This window comes from Heteronotia binoei, chromosome 17 (assembly GCF_032191835.1).
Source record: "Heteronotia binoei isolate CCM8104 ecotype False Entrance Well chromosome 17, APGP_CSIRO_Hbin_v1, whole genome shotgun sequence".
NCBI classification, from domain to species: Eukaryota; Metazoa; Chordata; class Lepidosauria; order Squamata; family Gekkonidae; genus Heteronotia; species Heteronotia binoei.
The window spans coordinates 8,953,436-8,979,850 of NC_083239.1; the positions used below are offsets into that span (position 1 = coordinate 8,953,436).

At 46.5% G+C, this 26,415-nt stretch overlaps 1 protein-coding gene and 1 pseudogene across 2 annotated transcripts; both read right to left on the reverse strand.

Moving 5' to 3' along the window:
• On the reverse strand, nucleotides 1-25,967 carry NUDC (nuclear distribution C, dynein complex regulator). 2 transcript variants are annotated; one of them, XM_060257611.1, is made up of 9 exons: nucleotides 25,723-25,967; nucleotides 17,065-17,142; nucleotides 14,217-14,426; nucleotides 13,663-13,749; nucleotides 11,869-11,982; nucleotides 6,934-7,128; nucleotides 6,470-6,553; nucleotides 5,816-5,934; nucleotides 1-1,317 (listed from the first exon to the last, which is right to left on the reverse strand). In XM_060257611.1, exons 1-9 carry the CDS (start codon nucleotides 25,816-25,818, stop codon nucleotides 1,266-1,268), a joined length of 1,035 nt encoding a protein of 344 aa, XP_060113594.1. In that variant the 5' UTR covers nucleotides 25,819-25,967; the 3' UTR covers nucleotides 1-1,265. The 2 variants fall into 2 exon arrangements, with proteins under 2 accessions (XP_060113594.1, XP_060113595.1); XM_060257612.1 differs by lacking the exon at nucleotides 13,663-13,749 and having other exon boundaries at nucleotides 25,723-25,943.
• On the reverse strand, nucleotides 21,022-21,722 carry LOC132586149 (ubiquitin-fold modifier-conjugating enzyme 1-like; annotated as a pseudogene).
• Nucleotides 25,968-26,415: the final 448 nt, after the last annotated feature.

A 26,415-nucleotide genomic window follows, 5' to 3' on the forward strand; every position in this document is an offset into this window, starting at 1 on the left:
CCCCATGAAAACATCTCCTTTTATTGTACATGCAGAATACAAGCTGTCTTTTCAGCAACAATCCCCAAAAAGAGAGAATACACAAAGCCTCTTGTTTGGCCGATGGGCAAAGGAGAACGTTTGTGAAACAATTCCAGCAAACTGAACGGGTGGCTCTCCAGCAAGCCAGAGATCTGCCTGCCACCTAGTACACTCCCACGGACATAGGGAGAAACCTTTCCCACTTTAAAGCAAGACATCAGTGCACTGAGTAGAGATCAAATGTATCTTAAATCCCACAGGGGTACAGACGGTGAGTTAGCGTCCCCAAACTCATCACATTTAACAGACTTCATCCTAATTCTAAATTTCAGTTTTGTAAGGCCACACCAACACCAGTATTGTAACAGAAGGTAAGAAAATCATTCGAGCTGACACTAAAGCCAACATCTCTAAAAGAATCTGCAGCAGACATGCATCATTTGGAAAGCAGAGGGCCTGGGCAAAACAGCTTAGCTACAAAATGGTATGCAAATCCCAGTATACCAGATTCTGATGTGGCTTCCTCTCCAACCAAAACCGTTCACTTATACTCTACCTTAAACTTGATAGTCTTAAAAATTTGCAAGGAATACTTTTTTCATCCAAGCAAATGCGCTTGCAACAAGACGAGGGCTTTGGGAGTTACAGAAAAGTCTGACATGCAGATATGGGAATGCTCCTGCTTTCGCTGAAATGCCCATATGGGAATCTGCACGCATCATAAGCAGAAGCAGGGGTGACTTACAGGTTCATTCATCAGTATGTCCACCTGAAACTGTTCTCAGTGATGCTGTACTAAGCTAGAATGCTGGAAGGGCTGTTTGGTTCAGAACTGGAATACAGGAAGGACTGACAATGGGGAGTCCAAAGGAGGCCCTTCTATTTAGTCCAGGGTGGGGAGAGTACAGGATGACTAAGATGCTCTCTGAAGTATTTAAATGACCGCCTGGCAACTCCAGGAAACCAATACCGTAGGGAGGCCTAAATTTCCATCATGAATCCTTTTTGCTAGAAAACTAGTCATCCCCCAAGCAAAAATAAGTTGTGGTTCAAACGGCCAACTGATCCAGCTGCTGAAAAACCTGACATCTAGGCAATGTGCTATACTGATAAATCAGTAAAGGTTTTTGTTTTGCACTGAAAGTGACATCCTGTCCTGCTCAGGCTATATGGATTTTTTATTTTATTTTTCTTTTTAAAAAAAATGGGGGGAGGGGAGTAAGAAGTGAAGAGGGACAATCGTCTCAGTTGAATTTTGCTTTTGAGAAATCCATTTCCGGATGCTGTTCCATGAATCTGTAAGAACAAGAGAAGCATACCTTTAGCTAAGATCTAGAAAGCAAGTCAGCAGAGCGATGGTAGGCAGAAATCTTGCGCAGCCCAAGTGCAGTTTTGTAGTAAGAATGTTCCACTGCGACTGGATTTGAATCCCCGGTCTGCCACCAACCTTGGGCTAGTAATTCTCTTTTACTCTAACCTACTTCAGAATTGATGTTAAAACAGGGGTGAGAGAAGGCAATGTGAAGTGTCCTGGGCACCTTGAAAGAAGAATAGAGGGTTTTTGTTTCTTAAAATGTCAACTGCACAACTGGAAGTCAGTGACTTCAAAGCGACAAAGAGCACTACCAACATGAGGATACATTTAGGAAGACAGGTGGGACAGATGTGCCCCCCGCCCAACATTTTAAACAGTTTTGGGGGGGATTAAAACAAAAACACCTGACCCCAGACATCAACATCCTGTCTCTCTCTTGGGGGTTTGCATGTAGTGCTATAACTGAGCACACTGGGGAACAATTATAGCAAGATGGCACTAACTTTGCTATGTTGCTGACCACTTCCAGCTGCTAGGCCAGAGAGAGGGAAGAACAGCCCTCAGGAAGCAGAAGCTTATTTATTTTTGGGGTTTGTAGAATCTTTCGGGCTCAAGTGCCGTGTTCTACTGGAGAAAGTTTTCCTTCCAGACGTTTCGTTCTCGGCTGCGGAGAACATCCTCAGTGGCGTTGCAACCGGAGCAGGCGCTCTGACCTTGGCTGCTGTGCATTGAGTGAGACCAGGGCTGCTGGAGAGCTGCTATTTCTAGGCTGGAGGGGGTGTGGTGAAAGGGCAATAGGTTTGTGGATGTGCCCATTATTTGGTGGGGCTTCCTGGAAGGGTAGTGATAATTTTATTTATTTATTTATTTATTTTCACCCCACCTTTCTCTCCAGTGGGCACTTCAAAACGGCTTACATCATTCTCCCCCTTCTCTAGTTTATTCTCCCAGCAACCTTGTGAGCTAGGTGAGGCTGAGAACGTGTGACTTGGCCCAGGGTCACGCAGCCATCTTCCATGTCACGGTGAGGATTTGATCCTGGGACTTCCAAACCCTTATGTGATACAATAATCACTGCATCAAGCGGGTCCATCCAAACTGCTGCAAATCAGCCACCTTCCTCTTCTGTGCTTCAGCGGCAGAAGGTCTGCTTTGCAGATAGAAGGTCCCAAGTTCACCTCTAGGGATAGGCACGAATCAGCTCACAAACGAAAGTTCATGATGAATTTTGGACAGTTCATGGTCTGCGTAGCCAAGTTTGCGGCAGGTCAAACAGCACAAACTTTCCATAAACTTTCAAGCTGTTTGTGAGCGGATACATTTGCAGACAGACAGTCTCTGCTCCATCAAAATGTTTACATAACTTTAAAGCAACAACTTGGAGGGCATGTAGAGGATCATCTGGGGGAGGTCCCCTGTGAGAGTTTGGTGACCCTAGCTTGCACAGAATCCGTTCTATACGCTCCTGAACCTGTGCCCGTCAAAACGACCACAGGTGCAGGTTCATGAAGTTCAGAAGTACATAGGATGGATCCTGTGTAAGCTAGAGACACCAAACCTGCAGGGGATGTTTGGTTAGCACTCCTCTACCTGCCACCCAAGTTCAGTGAGGGCTGGATTTATGGAGTCTGAGTTGCAGCCTCCAAAGAAGGTGCCCCCAGGAAAGTGCTTTCTGGGGAAATTACCACCTGTCATTTCCCCAGAAAGCACTTTCCTAGGGGGGCACTTTCTTTAGGGGGTTGTGACTCGGACCCTGTAAATCCAATCCTCACCCAACTTTGAGGGCAGACTGAGGAGAATCAGCTGGGGGTCATTCTACGGCTTCATAAAGCTCACCAGTTTGTGAGGCAGATAAAAGTTTGTGATAATTCATGTTTGTGAGTGGGGCACGCCATGAACCAAACCGTATGTTTCCAGTTCGTGCCCATCCCTATTCACCTTCAGTGGGTTTTTTTAAAAGGATAAGATAGCAGGTGTTGTGAAAGACCTCTGCTTAAGACTGAAAGACCTGCTACTAGTCAGAGTAGATGACTTTGCTCATGACAGAACAACGGCCTGACTTGGTATAAGGCAACTTTGTGTGCTTTGTAAGCCACAAATCTCCTTACTATCAGCGTGGCAGAGAACAGTTTATGTTGCTAACCGACTATCTCCTTAATAACATCAGTATAAAAATCACCAGTTACTACCTGCTATAGTTGTAAATGAGCAATGACAAATTAATTAAATATGCCCTTGGGAACTATTAGCTCCTGGTCAGACACGCAGCACCTGGCTCATAGGATGAGAACTCCAATCCATGCAGACACCATTTGTTTGTGCAGTAAAAGGGATGCTGGCCAGAGAAGGCCTTTGGAGGTAACTGCTAAACAAAGTTAGTCCTCAGTACCTCCTGGCAGATTCACTGTCATTTTGGTCTCCCTTGCCGCCAAGATCATATCTGGAATGCTATTAATATTATAGTACAGAGTTACTCCAACCTAAGCCTGTTGCCATTCCATAAAGCAGCAACATGAAATTGTCAAGCAAAATACTGTAGCGCAGGTTAAACGATAGGATTAATAGCACAGTCCTATGCAATGAACTTGAATTCTTCTTGACAATTCTGTGTCATTATGCTTTGGATCCAACCAGTTCTCCTGGTGAAAAGGGAGGAGGGGACCCCAATACCCCCCTTCCCCCCCAAAAAAGCTACGCTAAGGATTGAGGATCTGCATGGGAGAAAACAATGTGGGGTTGGGGAAGCAGTAAGAGGGAAACTGAATGACTGAAAAAGCTGGGTGACTCAACCCTCTATGTGCATTTTATAGAACGATATTTGGGGTGTTGCTTGGTGGCTATTTAACTACATACAATTAAGTAGTTCTGCAAGATCCCGGGGCTACCGAACTGTGTTGAGAGACAGAGAATGTGTCCCAAGATGACTGAGACACAAGCTGACATTTCATTGTCAGTACCACAGACAATTGTCATTTTGACAGTACGATCCTACTGTGAGTTGCTCCATCAATCACCGTAACCGCACAGAATTGCATTGTGGATTGGGTAAGCTCAAAATATAAATCCATTCTCATCATAGCAGGTTCCTATACAGCTGCAAGAACTTTAATTTTTTTTTTATCATACTAAAGGTAAAGGTAGTCCCCCTGTGCAAGCACCAGTCTTTTCCAACTCTGGGGTGACGTTGCTTTCAGAACGTTTTCAAGGCAGACTTTTGACGGGGTGGTTTGCCATTGCCTTCCCCGGTCACCTACACTCTCCCCTCAGCCAGCTGGGGACTCATTTTACAAACCTCGGAAGGATGGAAGGCTGAGTCAACCTTGAGCCAGCTACCTGAACCCAGCTTCCACCAGGATCAAACTCAGGTCGTGCGCAGAGGCTTAGGACGGCAGTACTGCAGCTTTACCACTCTGTGCCAAAGGGCTCTGTATTGTGGTAAATTTATTTTGGTATTCCTACTATTGTACAATGCTAAGTGTTGCAAAACAAAACAGAAGTATATTTAACATGTGACATTGGGTAAGAGAGAGGTTACCCTTACTAAATAGTGAACTGGATAATTAGGGGTCTTTTCTTCTGGCATCTGAAGAGTTATGTCCAGGACGGACGGGGGTAGCCAAAGAAATAAGGTTTTTAAGAGCTAACATTTAGTGACTGAAACCATTTTCCCAAAAAGGGAAAGCAAAAAAAGCAATCTCTGGTGGGAATCTTGGGAGAAAGAGACCCTGCTTATGAGTTACTGAATATCCCAGTATAGTGCTAGATCTCAACCTATCAGCAACTCACTACTCATTTCCACCGGGCATCTTTGGTTCAAATGAGTCACAAGAGGTAACAGAAATGAGTAGTGCCCCATGTCGCTGGCCAGCATTAGAACACTGTTGTAAACGGTATCAAAACTAACCACATTTACAAGAGAAGACTGTTTCCAAATGAGCAATTCTTCTCTTCCAATTTACACAGGAATCTCCCCTGCCCCCTCCACACTGGAAATATTTAAGGATGCCCAAAGAGAAGCTGGCTGCCCCCCAGTTTCCCTTTTTTCCCCCCACTGCATAACCTAAGAGCTGTGACCTAGTGTAGCCTTAGCAGAGGATTTCTCACAGAAGCTTCTAGGCGTACCTTTGCCAAACAGGGCAATAAAGCCATAAAAATCGTAACTTGTCTAGCAATCCTGGCACAGGGAAGGTTATCTAACTTGCGGGCGCGTGGAGATTAGTCAAACGCATCACGTCACGGTTCAAGCAGAGACGGCACTGCCAGGCCCCTGCTGTGCTGTAGACTTAGGAACGGAGCTGAATCACACAGATCAGTCATTTCTACAATAATGCTTTCTTGTGTTTGCCAGCCAAATAGATAAAGGCGTATACTCAGCATGCCCTTGTTTCTAGCAGAACTCCCCCCCACCACACACCAAATTCTGTGCCCAACCGTCATTTTCTTTGCATGCTTCAAGAGATATGAATGGGTCCTACTCACTTTTTCAATATGTCTTGCTTCTTCTGCTCATCGGATGTGGGAAGCCCCATCGATTTCTGCCGCTGATCGTACATCATCTTCTCCACCATGCTGCGAGTCTCACCATCCAGGTCTGACAGCTTTATAATTCAAAGTAGTGCCATTAGAAGGTGGAAGTCTAGGGAGTTCTCCTGGGAGAAGCTTCTTTTGAGAACAGCGGTGTTGTATCTACAAGCTTCATGTTTTCTATGTCCACCCCCCCCAGGTAAGACATCCCCAAAGACCTTTTGCATACAGGACTCCAGCAATTTGACTCCAAGTGATTAGAAGAAGAAGAAGATATTGGATTTATATCCCGCCCTCCACTCCGAAGAGTCTCAGAGCGGCTCACAATCTCCTTTACCTTCCTCCAGCACAACAAACACCCTGTGAGGTGGGTGGGGCTGGAGAGGGCTCTCACAGCAGCTGCCCTTTCAAGGACAACCTCTGCCAGAGCTATGGCTGACCCAAGGCCTTGCCAGCAGGTGCAAGTGGAGGAGTGGGGAATCAAACCCGGTTCTCCCCGATAAGAGTCCGCACACTTAACCACTACACCAAACTTGATTAGAGGAAGATGACACATCTGAGAAATGACTAAACAGCCAATTCTCAAAGTCTGATAGGAGAAATGCTTACTTTGGAATTCTCTGGGTTAATCTTCTTGGTGTTGATCTCTGGGTCTGTTTGGACTAACCTGTTCCACCATTCCATCTTGTTGATCTTAAAAAGGAAGGCACAGCGGGTACTAAGTATTTTTCACAACTAAAGGAATTAACGGGGGACGCGCAAATTTAACACTTTCAAGTTTACTAGGGAGCAAAGATTAATGTTGTATTGTGGTGGACGGCCACAGCATGGTCATCTGTTTCGATTGGAAGACTCACAGTGCTGTCCTAAGCAGAGTTGCATTTTTCTGAGTCTACTGACCTAAATAGACTTACATGGCCCCAATTCCGCCCAGGATGGCTTAATCAATGCAGTTCTGAAGAATTACTGAGGACTGCAGAGCAATGAGATGGAAAGAAAGCCAGCACATCTGAGAACTTGCAACTGTAATTAATCAAATCAAGAACTTAAAACGCCGAAGCCCTTCCCATTACCTTCTCCAAGTGCACAGTGACTATTTTCCCATCCTCAATCAGCCAAGAACTCTCCTCCACCTTTACTTCATTGTACATGTCTCCATCAATTATGGGGGGGTGGCCTTTCAGGCCCACCTTCAGATACCGTCGCTGGATGTCCACCATCACATCCTTTCCCTTCAGCCTGAAGTTCACTTTGAAAGGGACGGCCAGCTAGATAACAGAAGCAAGAGAAGGAGGGGGGAGGAAGTTGCACAGAAAAGCTTTAGGCGTTTTTTTCTGGCCACAGACTCTATGTTGCAGCAGAATGTACATTACAGATTCATCTACAGTTGGGCATCAAACCAGGGCTGACAGAATGATCACAATGCATATTATTTATCCCTACTGATAAATTATTTCTTTACAGTTCTTGCACATCCCTCCTGAACAACTTCTTACGCTTTGGAAGATCAGGTGTAAATGAAAGGGGACAGGAAGCTTTTCATATTCATAACTTTACTGGGAAACTGAATTCCATTCCCCGTGCCAGTTTTGGTTTATAAAAAGCAAGTTGCTAACTCTGATCAACAAACTCCAATTTTTTTTTTTTTGGAAGAAAACATTTCTTGAACAATGTTCTTAAATTGAAGGGCTCAGCCTTACCCCCCATCCCTACCACCTATTCATTCTGGGGTTTCAGAGTTTTCCCCTGTGTACTGCAATCTTGTGTACATTGACTTGCAAATAAGCTCTATTGCCTAGAGTGGGACTTTTCTGAGTAAATATGCTTAAGAAAGGGCTATGAATGTATCTTAATTTTTTCTCTCTTGCTTAACTGGAGCAAACTGTGGGCTAGCAGATTGTTATGACGACGTGACAAGCTTTCCGCAGCTGGAAAATGGCCTAAGAGGACCTTATTTGTATTGAACTTGATGTCTCACTATTCTCTTCAGTGGAGATCCAAAGCAGCCCACAACATTCTCACCTCCATTTTCTCCTCACAACCCTGTGAGATAAGTCAGGGTTAGAGTTTGCGACTAGTCCAATTCCACCCAGCAAGCCTCCATGGCGGCGCAGGGATTCGAACCTGGATTTCACACATTTTTGTCTGGCAGTCTAACTACTACATAACGGTGGCTCAGGCATTCTGCTATTACATTGTTTAAAAAAAAAAGCAGGTCTCAGCCAGACCAAGACAGAAGACACCTTGCAAGCTGCTCTGAATTCTCAAACAGCCAGAAGGACAAGCATCATCATTTTAAAAAATAGTGCCGCAGAACGTGAATTAGCTTCAGAATTCCCAGATTAACCCTACCAGTCCACTCCAGAGCCCCGAATGTGCATCTCTGTGGGCCACCAAGTACTTCTTCCTTAAATCCAAATTATATTAAGATGCAACAAATTCTACAGCCAGTACTATCAACAGAATTTGGATAGTGTAATTATTTAGATTTAAAATACAACTTAGTTGTAGACTTTGGAACTGGCATTTCAGAGTTCACAGGGTTAGGGATATAAGCACTATATCACTAAGAGAGACTTCAAGCGTCACCATTCTCAATAAAGAGCATGAAAATAATTAAGTTTATCATTTCATAATAGCGATGTATGCACGACACAAGTGGCTTCTTGTGTAAAACTACTTTGCCTTGAAGGAGACATTAGACAAGACACCGGCCGGTGCCAAACTTGCCCTTTCTGGGTAAAGTTATTGAGAGGGCAATGGCAGTACAGCGACAGGGATTTTAGGATGACTCTTCTTAGACCCATTTCAGTCTGGCTTCTGGCGGGGCCATGGGACAGAGATGGTACTGGTCGCCCTCATGACATCTGGATCGCGGCGGCTTGGCAGTGCTGTTGTTGTTAAATCTGTCGGCTGTGTTTCACCCAGTCGACCACCAGCTCCTGTCGCACCGCCTCACCGATGTGGGGATCCAGGGGTATGCCCTTCAATGGCTTACCTCTTTTCTCTAAGGCCAGGGACAAAGGGTGGCTATAGGGGAGCAGTCATCCCAGAGGCACCCTCTTGTGTGTGGGGTCCCTCAGGGGGCAGTTCTCTCCCCGATGTTGTTTATTTATTTATTTGATTTATATCCCGCCCTCCCCGCCGAGGCAGGCTCAGGGCGGCTCACAAATCTGAGGTCACACAGTTACATTGCGTGACCAAATAAAATAAAACAACAATAAAAACATAACGCATAAAAACAACTTCTCAAAACATCTACTTATACTGGTATCAACAACAACAACAACAACATTTTATTTGTATCCCGCCCTCCCCGCCGGAGCAGGCTCAGGGCGGCTAACAGCATCATTCAAGTCCCAGTCATACAGAAATAAATAAAATTACATTTAAATATTATGAACATTTTAATTAAAATTCTGATTAGGTTCTAAAATTAAGTTAAATTAAATTAGTAAAAGTGCTAATGCTATGTTTGCCTTTTATGATGGCGGTTTTCCTTAGCAGTTTCCTTTTTCATCAGCGAAAGCCAGTCGGAAGAGGAAGGTCTTGCAGGCCCTGCGGAACTGTTCAAGGTCCCGCAGGGCCCGCATTTCCTCTGGAAGTTGGTTCCATAGGCTCGGGGCTATAGAGGAGAAGGCCCGGTTACGGGTGCTTTGCAGCTTCACCTCTCTCGGTCCGGGAATAGTCAACAAGTTTTTCCCGGCTGAAACTCAGTGCTCTCTGGGGTATCAAGGTTTCAGACTGCGATCTGAATGGTGGTTAGCCGTTCTAAGAGCTCCTAGGATCGCGATAACATGAAGAGGTAGACCATCGGTGATGTTTCTGTGGGCCAATCCCGCTGCTGCAGATGTTATCGTTATAAAAATGCATGGCGGAAGAGTGCCGTTTTGCAGGCCCTGCGGAGCTGTGGAAGCTCTCGCAGGGCCCTGATCTCTTCCGGCAGCTCATTCCACTGGCTAGGGGCAGCAACGGAAAAGGCCCTGGCTCTTGTTGAGTTGAGCCTCTACATCAGGAGTCCTCAAACTTTTTAAATAGGGGGCCAGTTCACTGTCCCTCAGACTGTTGGAGGGCCGGACTGCCGTTACTGTACAAGGCCGCGGCCGTCAGTTCTCCGTCTTCTGCATCTCTCTCCCTTCCCCACACCACACACCCCGGCCTGGGAACTCACCTCACCTCGGTATCACCTCACACTCTGTCTCCGCCGCCTCAGCCCAGTGCCGGAAGTGTGCGTTGCTAACGCGAGTTTAGGTCGAACGTCACTTCCGGTCTGATTTTGCCATAACCCGGCGGGCCGCATAAACGTCCTCAGCGGGCCGCATCTGGCCCACGGGCCGTAGGTTGAGGACCCCTGATCTACAAGCTAAATCTTGCCCAGATTGTCCGGGGAAATCCCCTTGCTGGCCTTTGATGGGACGCTATTAGTGCTGGCGTTGAGGGTCAAGAGTTTGGGGGTGCTTCTGGAGGCTCAGGTAGCAGCCACTGGCAAATCTACATTTTACCATCTTAGGCAGATAAGTCAGTTGGCTCCATACCTGGAGTGCAGCAACTTGGCAACAGTGATCCATGCGACGGTAACCTCGAGAATAGACTACTGCAATGCCCTCTACATGGGGCTGCCCTTGACTTAACTTCGGAGGCTGCAACTGGTGCAAAATGCAGCAGCCAGGTTGTTAATGGAGCACGTTCAATCTGTGCTGAAAGCGTTACACTGGTTGCCTGTGGTGTTCCGGATTCACTTCAAGGTGTTGGTTATAATCTTTAAAGCCCTATATGGCCTGGGACCAGTCGACCTCCAGGACCGGCTTTCCCCATACGTACCCCAGAGAGTTCAGGGTTTCAAAATCTCCTTAAGATCCCTGGACCAAAAGAAGCTTGATTGTCCACCACCAGAGCCAGAGAGTTCTTGGTAATAGCCCCCACTTTGTGGAATGCCCTCCCCGAAAACATCAGGGCCCTGCGGGACCTGCCACAGTTCCGCAGGGCCTGTAGAAGAAGAAGATATTGGATTTATATCCCGCCCTTCACTCCGAAGAGTCTCAGAGCGGCTCACCATCTCCTTTACCTTCCTCCCCCACAACAGACACCCTGTGAGGTAGATGAAGATATTGGATTTATATCCCGCCCTCCACTCTGAAGAGTCTCAGAGCAGCTCACAATCTCCTTTCCCTTCCCCCGCCCCCCCACAACAGACACCCTGTGAAGTAGATGAAGATATTGGATTTATATCCCGCCCTCCACTCCGAAGAGTCTCAGAACAGCTCACAATCTCCTTTATCTTCCTCCCCCACAACAGACACCCTGTGAGGTAGATGAAGATATTGGATTTATATCCCACCCTCCACTCTGAAGAGTCTCAGAGCGGCTCACAATCTCCCTTATCTTCCTCCCCCACAACAGACACCCTGTGAGGTAGATGAAGATATTGGATTTATATCCCGCCCTCCACTCTGAAGAGTCTCAGAGCGGCTCACAATCTCCTTTACCTTCCCCCCGATAACAGACACCCTGTGAGGTAGATGAAGATATTGGATTTATATCCCGCCCTCCACTCCAAAGAGTCTCAGAGCGGCTCACAATCTCCTTTCCCTTCCCCCCCCACAACAGACACCCTGTGAGGTAGATGAAGATACTGGATTTATATCTCGCCCTCCACTCCGAAGAGTCTCAGAGTGGCTCACAATCTCCTTTCCCTTCCTCCCCCACAACAGTCACCCTGTGAGGTGGGTGGGGCTGGAGAGGGCTCTCTCAGCAGCTGCCCTTTCAAGGACAACCTCTGCCAGAGCTCTGGCTGACCCAAGGCCATGCTAGCAGGTGCAAGTGGAGGAGTGGGGAATCAAACCCGGTTCTCCCAGATAGGAGTCCGCACACTTAACCACTACACCAAACCGGCAGACTGAATTAAGACTGAATTATTCAAACTCGCCTTCAACAGTTAGGGGGAGGTGGTTATTACAATCTACTCCAGAGTAACCAGGTCAAGCCACATTCTGCAAGAGCACACTTACATCCACTTCAGAGAGGGTCTGTGTCCACCTATAGTTTGGAAGGTCTGCCCCATTCCCAGAGTTAGGCTTCAGCTTGCCTTTGTCCTTCTCATCTTCCTCTTCTTCATCTGTCTCCTAATCAGGCACAAAGCATAAGAAGAAGAAGAAATTGGATTTATATCCTGCCCTCCACTCCGAAGAGTCTCAGAGCGGCTCACAATCTCCTTTACCTTCCTCCCCCACAACAGACACCCTGTGAGGTGGGCGAGGCTGGAGAGGGCTCTCCCAGCAGCTGCCCTTTCAAGGACAACCTCTGCCAGAGCCATGGCTGACCCAAGGCCATTCCAGCAGGTGCAAGTGGAGGAGTCGGGAATCAAACCTGGTTCTCCCAGATAAGAGTCCGCACACTTAACCACTACACCAAACTGGCTCTCCTAAGCAAAAATACTTCCAAGCAAAAATACTTCCAAGCCTTCGGTGATAACGATTACATCTTTATCCCACCTTTCTTTCAAGGGACTCAAAACGGCTACATGGTTTTTCCCAGCCTTTGAAAAAACCCGTTTGCAGCAACCCTGTGAGGTATATGTTCACAGAGTGGGAATTTGAACCCAGCTTTCCTAGACTTTAGTCCAACACCACAATGCCACATCACACCATTGCTACGCCCATCTTCTTAACACACTTGACTAAATCCATGTGGGATTCCTGTGCCTGCTGTGTTGTTTGTAAACTTGGTGGCCTGCATTCACCTTGTTCTTGATAGGGAATCCTGCTGAAGAAACCGGTTTTTTGAGTTCTCAGAACACTGTTACATGGGCCCTCTAGCACAGGAAGTCCTCTGGTGCCCAGCCGTAACGATGGATGTGATCACACGAAAGATTTGGCCTGACCTAGCCACACCTCCCCTCCAGAGTTAATGCGCACAGTCACATGCACACATCTGCCCTCGAGTCTTGCCCATACTTATTTTGTCTTAGAACGGGCTGGGACCAGATTAAAGAGCTTCTAGGAACTTCCCGGTAGCAAATCTCTAAAGTGCATGTCAGAATGTATGTCAGAACTTGTAACTTTCATGTATGCTGTGAGCCACACTGACTCCATATTGCAGGCTCCCCTTAACACATAACGCTTGCCCTCTGCAACTAACACCCAAGTGCTTTGCATTTCAAACACCCTGTGATCCTTGGAGGGGAACAGATAACCTCTGGTCAACATCTGCAGATGGCTGTTTGAAGCCAGGCCGAATAGGCCTTCACAGCGGGAATGCATCCTCCCCTCTGATAACGATTCCTGAGGACGAGACACTTGTCTGTACCCCGTGTGAAAGATGGTTTTATTGTTGCTGTCCTAACCACATAAAATGTAACTGGATGCCAGGCCTAGGCATCAGTGTTATCTTGTAGCTCAGCTCTGTAGTTCTCAAATAAACGCCTATACTTTGTAACAAGTTTGGACTCTGTTTGACGTTCTGCCAGTTCTGACATGTAGGGTGCATTTCCCATCTGTCTGAATGGCCGGGATGCACAAAGCATGCACCCTGCAAATGCAGGAGAAGTCTGAATGCACCTCTTGTGTGTGTGTGGCCCGTGCCTCTCCTGGCAGCAGGGCAGGGGCTGTGGGATTGCTGCGGCACACATCAAAGAGCACTGGCTTTTTCAAAGCCGGGAAACTGCCATGCCAAATTCCTGATGTGATCCCACTCAAATGTCTTTATTGCAAAAGTTTTAGTTAGTCTACTGTGTGTCCCCCTCCCACCCATCAAACAAAGGAAACATCTGCTCACAGCTGCACAAGTCTCAGAGAACACATTACCTGCTTGCTGGACTCTGAAGATTCTATCGGATGCACCGATGATTCCTTAGGCACATCTTTGGACTCATTGTCTTTCTTCTCTTTTTTCTGTTTGGAAAGATGACCACCACCACCCCCCCAAAAAGAATTCACTGTTTTAGCTGAGATTCATAAACGTGTTTAAGTGTTATTTACTAACCAGAACAATATGGGCCATCATTTTTGCCACGTTAAACTCAAGGCAGGACATAGCTAGCAATGAATCGGCAACGTAAGGTGGGGATTTTCCAGACTTTTACATGCCGTCATCTGGAAAGTACCAACATCCTTGTCAGATTAAAGTGTAGAGATAAGTATCAAAATAGGTGATTTGCTTAGCTCAGAACATAGTTAAGCACATGAGCTATTTTGAGACAATATCTGATTTGTGTGTGAGGACGTCTGAAGACTGCTATCGCTCCCATTCATCCCATATACCTCCCATTACTGAATAAATCAGAATTCGTCACAAACAAACGCCCTAATTTTCCCATTACGATGAACACAAACACACCACCCTGGTACTGGATTTCTACCTGATCAATTTCCAGTTGCAATCTTTCTGCCTCCTCGTCAGTGAGCTCCTTAATCCTTGGCTCGGCATCATTTTCTGTCTGCTTCGCTTCTTTGGTGAGTTTAGCAGCCTGCTCTGCTTTCTCTCTCCGCTCCGCCTCTTGGCGGGCTGCCTTCTCTTTCTGTGCTTTCTGAGCCAGCTTGCTGTGATGGCTGAATGCCTCTGTGATTAACTGGGGAAAGAAACAACCCAGTGGACTTGTAATATTTGCATACCGTTTTTCAGTATTGATAGTTGTCTTTTAAGATTTTAGTATTTTCGAGGAACCTTCCTCTGATTCCTAAACAGCGGCAGCTTTCTCTAGGCTTTGCCCTCCTCTGGTGTCTAAACAGCTGCAGCAACTGAAGGCAGATTCTTCCATGGAATCTATATCACCTTTTGCCCTAAGATCTGATGCATTTGGGGGGTGGGAGTGGGATTCATATTTGGAAAGAACATTTTGATTCCAAGTTCTAGCACCTCACAAGATATTATACATAGTCAGATGAGCACAAAAAGCACATATGGGAGCACATACAGCCGGGGCTACGCAGACTGCACTGGCTGCCAGTGGCATACCGAGTTCGCTACAAAGTGCTGGTTATCACCTTTAAAGCCCTATATGGCTGAGGACCTACCTACCTGAGGGACCGTCTCTCCCCATATGAGCCCCAGAGAGCGCTGAGGTCAGCTGGAAAAAACCAGCTGAATGTCCCTGGGCCAAGGGAGGCCAGATTGAAGGCCACCCGGGATCGGGCCTTCTCTGTCGCAGCTCCACTGCTGTGGAATCAACTCCCTGAGGAGGTGCAGGCCCTATGATGCTTAGATCAATTCCATAGGGCCTGTAAGACCCACCTTTTCAAGATAGCCTTCAACTAATGACAAGCTAGGAAATGCTGCTGAAAATGCTTTTAGTTACTGAATTCCATTGAAGAGCTAATGTTTATAACGCCACATTGTTAATGTTAATTTTAATAATTTGTAATTTGTTTTAACCATGATTTTATGTATAATTGATGTACAGTGTATTTTATGTTGTGAGCCGCCCTGAGCCTGCCTCGGCGGGGAGGGCGGGATAGAAATAAAAAAATATTATTATTATTATTACATTCAAGTGAGCATCTATAGTATGTGAATTTTTCCCCCATAACCAGAATGTAGAGGCACACAAACCCTGGAAATGTGTGTTTAAATAATACTTTAGGTTAATGTTGGACTAAGATCTGGGAGATCCAAGTTCAAATCCCGACTGCAATGGAAGCTCACCAGGTAGCTCTCGGCCAATGACTCTCTCTAACCTAATCTAGCTCAAAGGGGGGCTCTTGAGAGGATAAAATGGAAAACAGGAGGACAATGCTGTAAGCTACTTTGGGTCATAAATAAATGAATACATTTGTCCCCTTTCCAAGAGCAAAAACTAACATTGCTATCTTTGTCTGCATTTCAGACTCAGGGCTCGGACTCTAGCATGTTTGCTGCAAGAGTCAATGCAGTCACTTGTACCCATAGCTGTCTGTATTTCAAAGGTCCTCTCTGCTGGGTGACCTTCAGTTAAGGGCCATGAACTGGAATTTGGTAACCTGTGATCTTGTGCACACTTTGTACAGTGACGTGTTGGCAATGTGTGCCACAGAAAAAGTAACATGTAAAAAAAAGAGAAGAAATAAAAGAAGGAAATGGCATTTTTCAGAAAACATGGGTTTCTTACTCAATCCACTATCAGATTAATAAGAACTTAAAAGTCTAAACATGAATGGGCCCTCCTGCTGGCATCAGCGAAGGTACTGAATAAACAATGTAATCATAAGAACATACGAGAAGGCATGTTGGATCAGGCCAGTGCCCCATCCAGTTCAACAGTCTGTGTCAACACAGTGGCCAAAAAACCCAAGTGCCATCAGAAGATCCATCGATGGGGCCAGGATACTAGAAGCCCTCCCACTGTCCCCCCCCCCCCCCCAAGCACCAAAAATACAAAGCATCACTGCCCCAGACAGAGAGTTCCATCAATATACTGTGGCTGATAGCCACTGATGGACCTCTGCTCCATATTTTTATCAAATCCCCTCTTGAAGCTGTCTATGCTTGCAGCCGCTACCACATCCTGTGGCAGTGATTCCATGTGTTAATCACCCTTTGGGTGAAGGTGTACTTCCTTTTATCCATTCTAACCCGACTGCTCAGCAATTTTATTGAGTGCCCATGAGTTCTTGTATTGTGAGAAAGGGAGAAAAGTATTTCTTTCTCTACCTTCTCTATCCCATGCATAATTTTGTAAACCTCTATCATGTCATCCTTCATTTGACGTTTCTCCAAGTTAAAGAGCCCCAAGCGTTTCAACCTTTCTTCATAGGGAAAGTGTCCCAACCCTTTAATCATTCTAGTTGCCCTTTTCTGCACTTTTCCCAATGCTATAATATCTTTTTTGAGGCGTCCCCAAGCAGCTTTTGGGTCTTACCAAGCTTTGTTGCTCAGGGACAACATTACAGCTGTAGAAATGGACTTAGTACTTTTCCAGAAGTAAACAAACAAGGCAAGCTATTGATCCCCACTTACCTGTCTCTGTGAAATCAGTACATCTGGCAAGCAAAAGTAGTCCTTGGACAAAGCAATAAGGTGACAGAGAAATAACTATGGTCAGACAAGGTCAGACACTGCTCAATTTGGTCTCTAGTACTTGCAGGAACAGGACATGATGCCATTCCTCTATAGCAGCCAAGGGAAACTAAAGGGTATATGTGAGATATAAAAACAACACTGCATGAAACAGCTCCCTCCTGCCACAGGAGATAACTCTCTCTCCACAGAACAAGCCCTAACAAATCCAATACCTTCTCTGCAGCACCATCTTCTCCTCCAATGAAGAAATCAGTTTTGCGTCTCAAGAAGCTGAAGAAGGTGTTCACAAGCTGCAAGGAAGAGAGAGAAGGTGTTCTTTAAGAGTTCAGGGATACTTGTTTCAGGCTACACCAACTAAGCACCGATTCCTCTTCAAGAATCCCATCTAATTCACAAACTCTCCCCCTTGCTGGGTGACTTTCGGCCAACATCACAGAATTTTTGTGAGGATAAAATGGAGAAGATGGAAGCTACTTTGGGTCCCCATCTGTGGGGGAAAGTAGGGTATAACTGAAGTAAACAAATCAGAGGTTACGTATATTTCTCCAACCATCTCAACTAATAATGGCTCTAACAATGAATAACAAGTTTTAACTCACTCACTGACCTCTTTTCCCCAATACCACTCCAATTCAATCAACAGAACAGTCGCTACTGAGCTATACCTTCAGAAGATGGGAGTGGAGGCAGAGAGATAATGTGGAGGCAAGACAAATGTGTAAAGGTGGGGGAAATGGAAAAGGAAATCTGGGCTTATTCCTGTCAAAAAATGTAACGGTACAAATGATCACTTCTTTAGTTCTAGTCCCCAGATTCAAGACTGCATTCATATATTTATTTATTATTTGCATTTATACCCCGCCCTCCCCAGGGCAGCTCAGGGTGGCTAATCAGTTCACATGGCATATCAGTTCACATGTCATGGCTTAGCATCACATGAGTGTATCTTGGGCGCATGTGCTTTCCCCAGCCTTGTTTGCATGCTGTAGATCAACTAGGACAGCGGTCCCCAACCTTTTTGACACCAGGGACCGGTTTTGTGGAAGATGATTTTTCCACGGACCGGAGGGGGGCAGCGGCGATGCTTTCAGGATGATACAATTGCGCACTTTATTTTGGTGTGGTAGTTAAGTGGGAGAACTGGGTTTGATTCCCCACTCCTCCACTTGCAGCTGCTAGAATGCCCTTGGGTCAGCCATAGCTTTCACAGAGTTGTCCTTGAAAGGGCAGCTTCTGGGGAGAGCTCTCTCAGCCCCACCCACCTCACAGGGTGTCTCTTGCGGAGGAGGAAGATAAAGGAAATTGTGATCCGCTCAGATTTGGAGTGCAGGATATAAATCCAGTGTGTTGTTGTCATTATTACTGCTACTACTACTACATTGTAATATATAAGAAGATAAGAAGATATTGGATTTATATTCCACCCTCCACTCCGAAGAGTCTCAGAGCGGCTCACAATCTCCTTTCCCTTCCTCCCCCACGACAGACACCCTGTGAGGTAGATGAAGATATTGGATTTATATCCCGCCCTCCACGCCGAAGAGTCTCAGAGCGGCTCACAATCTCCTTTCCCTTCCTCCCCCACAACAGACACCCTGTGAGGTGGGTGGGGCTGGAGAGGGCTCTCACAGCAGCTGCCCTTTCAAGGACAACCTCTGCCAGAGCTATGGCTGACCCAAGGCCATTCCAGCAGGTGCAAGTGGAGAAGTGGGGAATCAAACCTGGTTCTCCCAGATAAGAGTCCGCACACTTAACCACTACACCAAACTTATACAATTATACAAATCACGGCCCGGTTGCTAACAGGCTACGGACCGGTACTGGTCCACGGCCCAGAGGTTGGGGACCCCTGAACTAGAAAGTCCACATTTAGGACAAGTCATAACTGGCCATATCAAAAAACCTGGTGAACTACGACTTGTGCTTGCCTTCCACAGCTAACTGGATCACAGCGTGCAAACCATTTTGTGAAATGCGGTTTGTGTGGTTGTGAAACGCCAGATCAAGTCCTAGCATTACAAATGAGCCAATGCAGTTTTGTCATGTTTGATCAAGCCAACTACTTTCAATTGTGAAGCACCGCCTTGCAAGGAGTCAAGCCAGTAGCCCGTCTATGCAAGTGCTGCCCACACTAACTTGGGAGCGATTCTTCCAAAAGCTTTGCAAGGTTCCCAGCTGTCCTTCGAAACCAGAGACAACTTAGAACCGTTTTTCTGCAAAGAAAGTTCTTCTACTGCTAGAATACAGGCCTCTTCCTGATGATCTGCCTTTTCACATATTAAGCATTTTAAAGCTAACAAAGGCAGCTGTGGGTTGCTCCTGAATAGAAGAATGTAATCCATTTCCAGATTCCAGTGTTGCTGTGAAAGTACTTTGCTATCAAAAGCTATTCAGCATGTCAAAGCGCAGGCCAAAAATTTTTCAAATGCTTTTTTGTAACGACCCCTTTCTCTCCCTGCTTCCTCCCCCAAAACCACAGACTTTGTAAATTAAAGCTCTGGAAGAGATAAGAGAAGGACCTGTATGATGAAAGAAGAAAAAGCGTGATGGTGGTGCTTTACAATTAAAACTAAGATGGTGGGGTAAAGAGAAAAACTGCTTGCATTCAATTTGTTATTAGGCAACTTTCACGTTGCAAAGAAAAAAACTGAATGTGTGAACATCTACCATGTTCTCCAAGTTTGATTTCAAGTGAAACGAGGTTAAAATATGTTTAGATGTACCCGTGAGAACATGCATGAAATGCATGGTTACACAAAAGCCTGCCACCAGCGTAGTCCAGGGCTCTTTGTCTAGCATAGTCAAGAAGATGCCTCCAGCATTCACTATAGGATATAATCACAGGGGCTTTCCTGTTTCGTTCCAAGCACCAAGTACCGGTAATTCAGAAGCAGAGCATCAACGTACATGGATGTTCTATTTGTGTATCCTCCATGAATCTGCCTAACCCTTTCTAAAATGCTACTCAGCCAATGGCCTGCAGTCACAAGAGTTCTACGGAGGCATGTCTGTTTCATGAAACAGTACTTTTGTCAATCTTGAATCTGTAACTTGCCAGATCCATTCAGTGCCCACAAGTTAGAAATATGAGAAAGGAAAATGGTTTCCTTATGAAAGATCAAGGTGGTTAAATAGGTGAAACATCTGTTTTATTCAACTTGCTTGTATTGGCACAACTGCTCATAATAGTGGGTGCTGTCTGTGTATGACTACTGATTTAGATTAACACTATCTGAATTTTTGTATAATAAACTGAAAGGTACATTTTGGATATCAGGATTTATTTCAAGAGATTAATCTCTAGACTCCATGCTTTAATCTTTCATTTGCAGAAACAAATGGAATTTCCCTCTAGGTCATAAAATCAGCACCCCAAAAATTCCTAGTGATGGTCCTATTAGAAGCCTTAGGCCTGCGCTGCTATTTAAATAAGTTCTTACTACATTGCACAGAACTGCATTTATGAAGTTTCCATTTGCTTTTCATAGAACTTCTGGACCGTATTTAGTTGGACATTTCTGCATACCAATTAAGAACAGCTGTGGCAGCATCTTCCAGAGAAAGTATGCCAGGCTAGATAAGCCAAAGATATTATAAAAAGATATTGGAACAAAGGGGATTAGAAACACTGGGAAACACAATAGTAATTAAGTTCCAATGGTTGTTTGCTATGTGAAACAGAATGATGCCTCCTTTGGGTTCAGAATAAATAATGAACATTTGGAATGCAGCAGAACCATATTATATACAGAGTACAAAGTTCATAGAAGGAGAAGGAAACACAGAAATGTTGAAAGAACACAGAAGGGAAAGAAAGAACAAAGAATCCTTTTCCTTAGGGAAAGTAAAGTTGCTATGCCCAGATACTACAGACAGAAGTGCTCTTTTAGAAGAAGACTGCAGATTTATACCCCACCCTTCTCTCTGAACTCAGGGAGGCTTACAAGCTCCTCTATCATCTTTCCCCACAACAGACACCCTGTGAGGTGGGTGGGGCTGAGAGGGCTCTCACAGCAGCTGCCCTTTTAAGGACAACTCCTGCGAGAGCTATGGCTAACCCAAGGCCATTCCAGCAGGTGTAAGTGGAGGAGCAAGGAATCAAACCCGGTCCTCCCAGATAAGAATTCGCACGCTTAACCGCTACACCAAACTGGCTCTCTTAATAGGGAGCGAAACCGTAACCCCTATGAAGGGGCAGTTTTTATTGGCGAGACACATGCCACAGGCAGGTTGGCAAACCAAAGTCCAGACTTTACGCCAACAGCAAGAGGAGTTGCATCTGGGCCTGCTGGAGTTGAGAGGAGAGGCCTAGAAAGACGGCTGAGGCCCGGTTTCCAGGTGTAGGCCGCGCTGGACTCACTTCTCTTTGTGCTCGATCAGGCCCTTGGGTATCAAGTCTGAGATCTCCACAGCCAGCCAGCGTCCCAGCCTCAAAGCCATGAGGTGGGCCAGTCCTAATTTGGGCATGTTTCCGGCCCACAAGGGCTTCAAGTGGTCAGTCAAGCATATCTTGCCGCCTCTGCACATTTTTGCCGTTTTCCCATCCAGCTCTGGAGTGGCTATTTGCGGTGCCGTAGATGGGTACGTGACTGGAATATCAAACTCGACAGCAAATTCGTACTTCAGAAGGTTGTGGATACGCTAGCACTTCCCAAACCACCGGGTGCCTTCTTTGTTGGGACTCTAGCCAGAACCAATCGTTCTCAGTGTTCTTATTGTTCTCCACATACTTAATGAGCGCCTGATGTTCTTCGTTAAGTCGTTGGACCCACAGCTCCCGGTCCCACGGGCTGGCATTGGTCTTCAACAGTGGCAGCTCAGCCACCACCCTGAGGGTTACTTTGTCCACTATCGTGGAGAAGTAGGTACACAGGGAAATCAGCAGACGACATCACAGTATTGCAGGGAAAGAAGTGTTGTACTTACCAAAAACTTCTTCCCTCTAGCACTGTGATTAACCCATGGGTCGGAAGTCTTAGGTAGATTGCAGAGCCTCCCCTCCTGGGTCACAAGACCCTACAGAGTCGGGTTTTTGGTGCTTTGAGGGACGACTGCTGCTAGCTTGCCCATGGAGAGGGCTCCATGTCTCATGCCCTCTTGTGTGGCTGGTGAGAGGAGCAGCAGGAAAGCAATGGAGACGACTTCTCCCTGTTTCTGTCATCTGACTTGTTTGCACTACATTACACCTCGTATTCAGCTTGTGCTTCATGTCCCCAGTGCTCTTGAGCTGCTGCCTGTGGCCTTGGCACCAATGAAATCAGTTCTGACTCCTCCTCTTCCTATCACATGGGATCTGATGACTTCCAGTTACAGCCTTGCAGCTCAGCAAGTCCTCAGTTTGGAAAGGTTGCACTGATCTAGCATTGTGGATTCTGAGGCACTCCAAGAGGATCTGTTGAGGCTGGGCGAGTGGGCATCAACATGGCAAATGAGGCTCAACGTGGCTAAGTGCAAAGTAATGTACATTGGGGCCAAACATCTTAACTATAAATACAAGTTGATGGGGTATAAACTGGTGGAGACTGACCAACAGAGAGATCTTGGGGTCATGGTAGATGAATCACTGAAAATGTCGAGATAGTGTGCGACTGCAATAAAAAAGGCCATCGCTATGCTGGAAATTATTAGGAAGGGAACTGAAAACAAATCAGCCAGTGTCATAATGCCCCTGTATAAATCGATGGTATGGCCTCATTTGGAATATTGTATACAATTCTGGTCACCACACCTAAAAAAAGATATTATAGCATTGGAAAAAGTGCAGAAAAGAGCAACTAGAATGATTAAAAGGTTGGAACACTTTCCCTATGAGGAAAGGTTAAAACGCTTGGGGCTCTTTAGAAATGTCGACTGGGGGGGGTGTGTGACATGATCAAGGTTTACAAGATTATGCATGGGATGGAGAAAGTAGAGAAAGAAGTGCTTTTCTCCCTTTCTCACAATACAAGAACTTGTGGACATTCCATGAAATTGCTGAGCAGTCAGGTTAGAATGGATAAAAGGAAGTACTTCTTCACCCATGGGCACATGGAATTCACTGGCAAAGGAAGCATAGACAGCTTCAAGAGGGGAATGGATAAGCATATGGAGCAGAGGTCCATCAGTGACTATTAGCCACAGCGTATTGTTGGAACTCTCTGTCTGGGGCAGTGATGCTCTGTATTCTTGGTGCTGGGGGGGGGGGGGGCAACAGTGGGAGGGCTTCTAGTGTCCTGGCCCCATTGATGGACCTCCTGATGGCACCTAGGTTTTTTGGCCACTGTGTGATACAGAGTGCTGGACTAGATGGCCCGTTGGCCTGATCCAACATGGCTTCTCTTATGTTCTTACCGCAGAGGTGGAAAAAATACAAAGGAGAGCAACCAAGATGATTAGGGAACTGGAGAACTTTTCCCATGAGGAAAAGCTGGAAAGCCTAGGACATTGCAGACTAGAAAACAAGACAACTAAGAGAAGACATTGTAGTGCTTTATTAGATTGTGCATGGATGGGAAAAGTGAATAGAAAACATTTTCTCCTTTTTCACACTAGAACTCCCATGGACCCACTGAAGTTGCTGAGGAAAAGGCTCAGGACAGCCAAAAGGAAATACTTCTTTACTTAACAAGTAATTAAGTTGTACATAACCATAAACACAGATAATTTTAAAAGAGGATCACATGTCAAGGATGCTTTAGGCCGATACTGTACTGAGCAGTTGGACTAGACGACCTATAGGGCTCCTTCCACTTCTATGATCCTAGATTAATTCATGGAGAATGGATCCATCAATTGCCAGCACCCCTGTCGACTGGAGAGAGACTTCATATTCAGAGGAAGCAGCAGGAGGAGACCTCAGTCTCCATGTTCTATTTGTTTGGCCCTCTAAGGCGACTAACTGGGCTGCTGTCTGAGGCATGATGCTGGACTAATCACAGTACATATAAATATGAAGCTGCCTTATACTGAAGCAGACCTTTGGTCCATCAAAGTCAGTATTGTCTACTCAGACTAGCAGCGGCTCTCCAGGGTCTCAAGCTGAGTTTTTTCACACCTATTTGCCTGGACCCTTTTTTGGAGATGCCGGGGATTGAACCTGGGACCTTCTCCTTACCAAGCAGATGCTCTACCACTGAGCCACCATCCCTCCTACATATGAAGCTGCCTTATACTGAATCAGACCCTTGGTCCATCAAAGTCAGTATTGTCTACTCAGACGGGCAGCAGCTCTCCAGGGTCTCAAGCTGAGGCTTTTCACACCTATTTGCTTGGATCCTTTTTAGTTGGAGATGCCGGGGATTGAACCTGGGACCTTCTGCTTCCCAAGTAGATGCTCTACCACTGAGCCACAGCCCCATTCATTGCTCTCCAGGGTCTCAAGCTAAGGTTTTTCACGCCTCTTTGGCTGGACCCTTTTTAGTTGGTGATGTCGGGGATTGAACCTGGGAACTTCTTCTTACCAAGCAGATGCTCTACCACTGAGCCACAGCCCCATTCATGGCTCTCCAGAGTCTCAAGCTGAGGTTTTTCACGCCTATTTGCTTGGATCCTTTTTAGTTGGTGATGTCAGGGATTGAACCTGGGAACTTCTTCTTACCAAGTAGATGCTCTACCACTGAGCCACAGCCCCATTCAAGGTTCTCCAGGGTCTCAAGCTGAGGTTTTTCACGCCTCTTTGGCTGGACCCTTTTTAGTTGGTGATGTCGGGGATTGAACCTGGGACCTTCTGCTTCCCAAGTAGATGCTCTACCACTGAGCCACAGCCCCATTCATGGCTCTCCAGGGTCTCAAGCTGAGGTTTTTCACACCTATTTGCCTGGACCCTTTTTTGGAGATGCCAGGGATTGAACCTGGGACCTCCTCCTTACCAAGCAGATGCTCTACCACTGAGCCACCATCCTTCCTACATATGAAGTTGCCTTATACTGAATCAGACCCTTGGTCCATCAAAGTCAGTATTGTCTACTCAGACTGGCAGCAGCTCTCCAGGGTCTCAAGCTGAGGCTTTTCACGCCTATTTGCTTGGATCCTTTTTAGTTGGAGATGCCGGGGATTGAACCTGGGACCTTCTGCTTCCCAAGTAGATGCTCTACCACTGAGCCACAGCCCCATTCATGGCTCTCCAGGGTCTCAAGCTGAGGTTTTTCACGCCTCTTTGGCTGGACCGTTTTTAGTTGGTGATGTCGGGGATTGAACCTGGGAACTTCTTCTTACCAAGCAGATGCTCTACCACTGAGCCACAGCCCCATTCATGGCTCTCCAGGGTCTCAAGCTGAGGTTTTTCACACCTATTTGCCTGGACCCTTTTTTGGAGATGCCGGGGATTGAACCTGGGACCTTCTGCTTCCCAAGCAGAGGCTCTACCGCTGAGCCACCATCCCTCCTACATATGAAGCTGCCTTCTACTGAATCAGACCCTCCTTGGTCCATCAAAGTCAGTATTGTCTTCTCAGACTGGCAGCGGCTCTCCAGGGTCTCAAGCTGAGGTCTTTCACACCTATTTGCTTGGACCCTTTTTCGGAGATGCCAGAGATTGAACCTGGGACCTTCTGCTTCCCAAGCAGATGCTCTACCTCTGAGCCACCGTCCCTCCCCTAAAGAAACCACTGGCCTGTTAAAAGCGATCCTTATGACTCTCGTTCCAATCAAAAGCAGCACGGTCTCCTCTAACTGTCAGTGGCAGATTTCCATCTCTGGATGAGATCCTTCAAGTCCCCCTTTTTAACAGGCGATGCCAAGAATCTTGCCTTGGACTCTCCGCATGCAAAGCATGTTGCTCTACCACTGAGCCAGAGCCGTAGGTTCTAGAGACAAGCTAAAAAAGGTGGCGAGGGCTGGACAAGGAAAGAAGCGGTGTGTGGACGTATAATCCCCCCTGCCCTCCATCTTACCTCCCGCACGCCGCCCTGGTGCTGCTGAGCCATGGCAAGCAGCATTCCGTCAAAGCGCTCCTCGCTGTCAGCCGCGTCCTCCCCGCTGGCCCCCATCGCTGCCGGCTTCGTGCGGAGCTTTCCCCCCCACTCTCTTCTCTTTTGCCGCGGAAAGAACCGCCTCGCCTCCTTCGGTTGTTAACACGCACTGTCAGTACCGACCCGGAACCAGAAACTCTGACTCCTCCGGAAAAAGATGTTTGGCCAATCACAGGTCTCATAGCCCGGATTGGCAGTGCTCTCTTCCAATGGGAACTGAAAAGGAAATGGGGACGTGCCGTTGAAGCTTGACCTGCCCCGCCTTTAGCATCGGTTGCCGTGGTTACCACAGTGAGGCATGATGGGAATTTCCAGAACAGTCTGGATATTTTTTTTAAAGTCCTGGCGCAATGAGAGGCGGGAGAAGGGTTGCCACCCTCCAGATGGGACCTGGGGATCCCCCGGAACTACAGCTAATTACCAGACTGGAGAAAATGGAAGCTTTGGAGGGTGAACTCTATGGCGGCATTGTTCCCCACTGAGGTTTCGGTCCTCCCAGGCTTCATCATTAAATCGCCAGGACTTTCCCAACCTGCATTCCCTGCTGGTGGCCAGGAGCGGACCTGGCAACGCTAAGGCTATGGTTGCCAACTCCCCGGAAATAAAGCATCCTGT

Coding starts and splice junctions, on each gene's coding strand:
- NUDC (XM_060257611.1), bottom strand. CDS start 25,818: ATGGGGGCCAGCGGGGAGGACGCGGCTGACAGCGAGGAGCGCTTTGAC. Junction 6,554..6,933: donor TCACTGTGCACTTGGAGAAG/GTAATGGGAAGG, acceptor TTCCTTTTTAAG/ATCAACAAGATGGAATGGTG. Junction 1,318..5,815: donor AAGCAAGACATATTGAAAAA/GTGAGTAGGACC, acceptor TTGTTCTTACAG/ATTCATGGAACAGCATCCGG.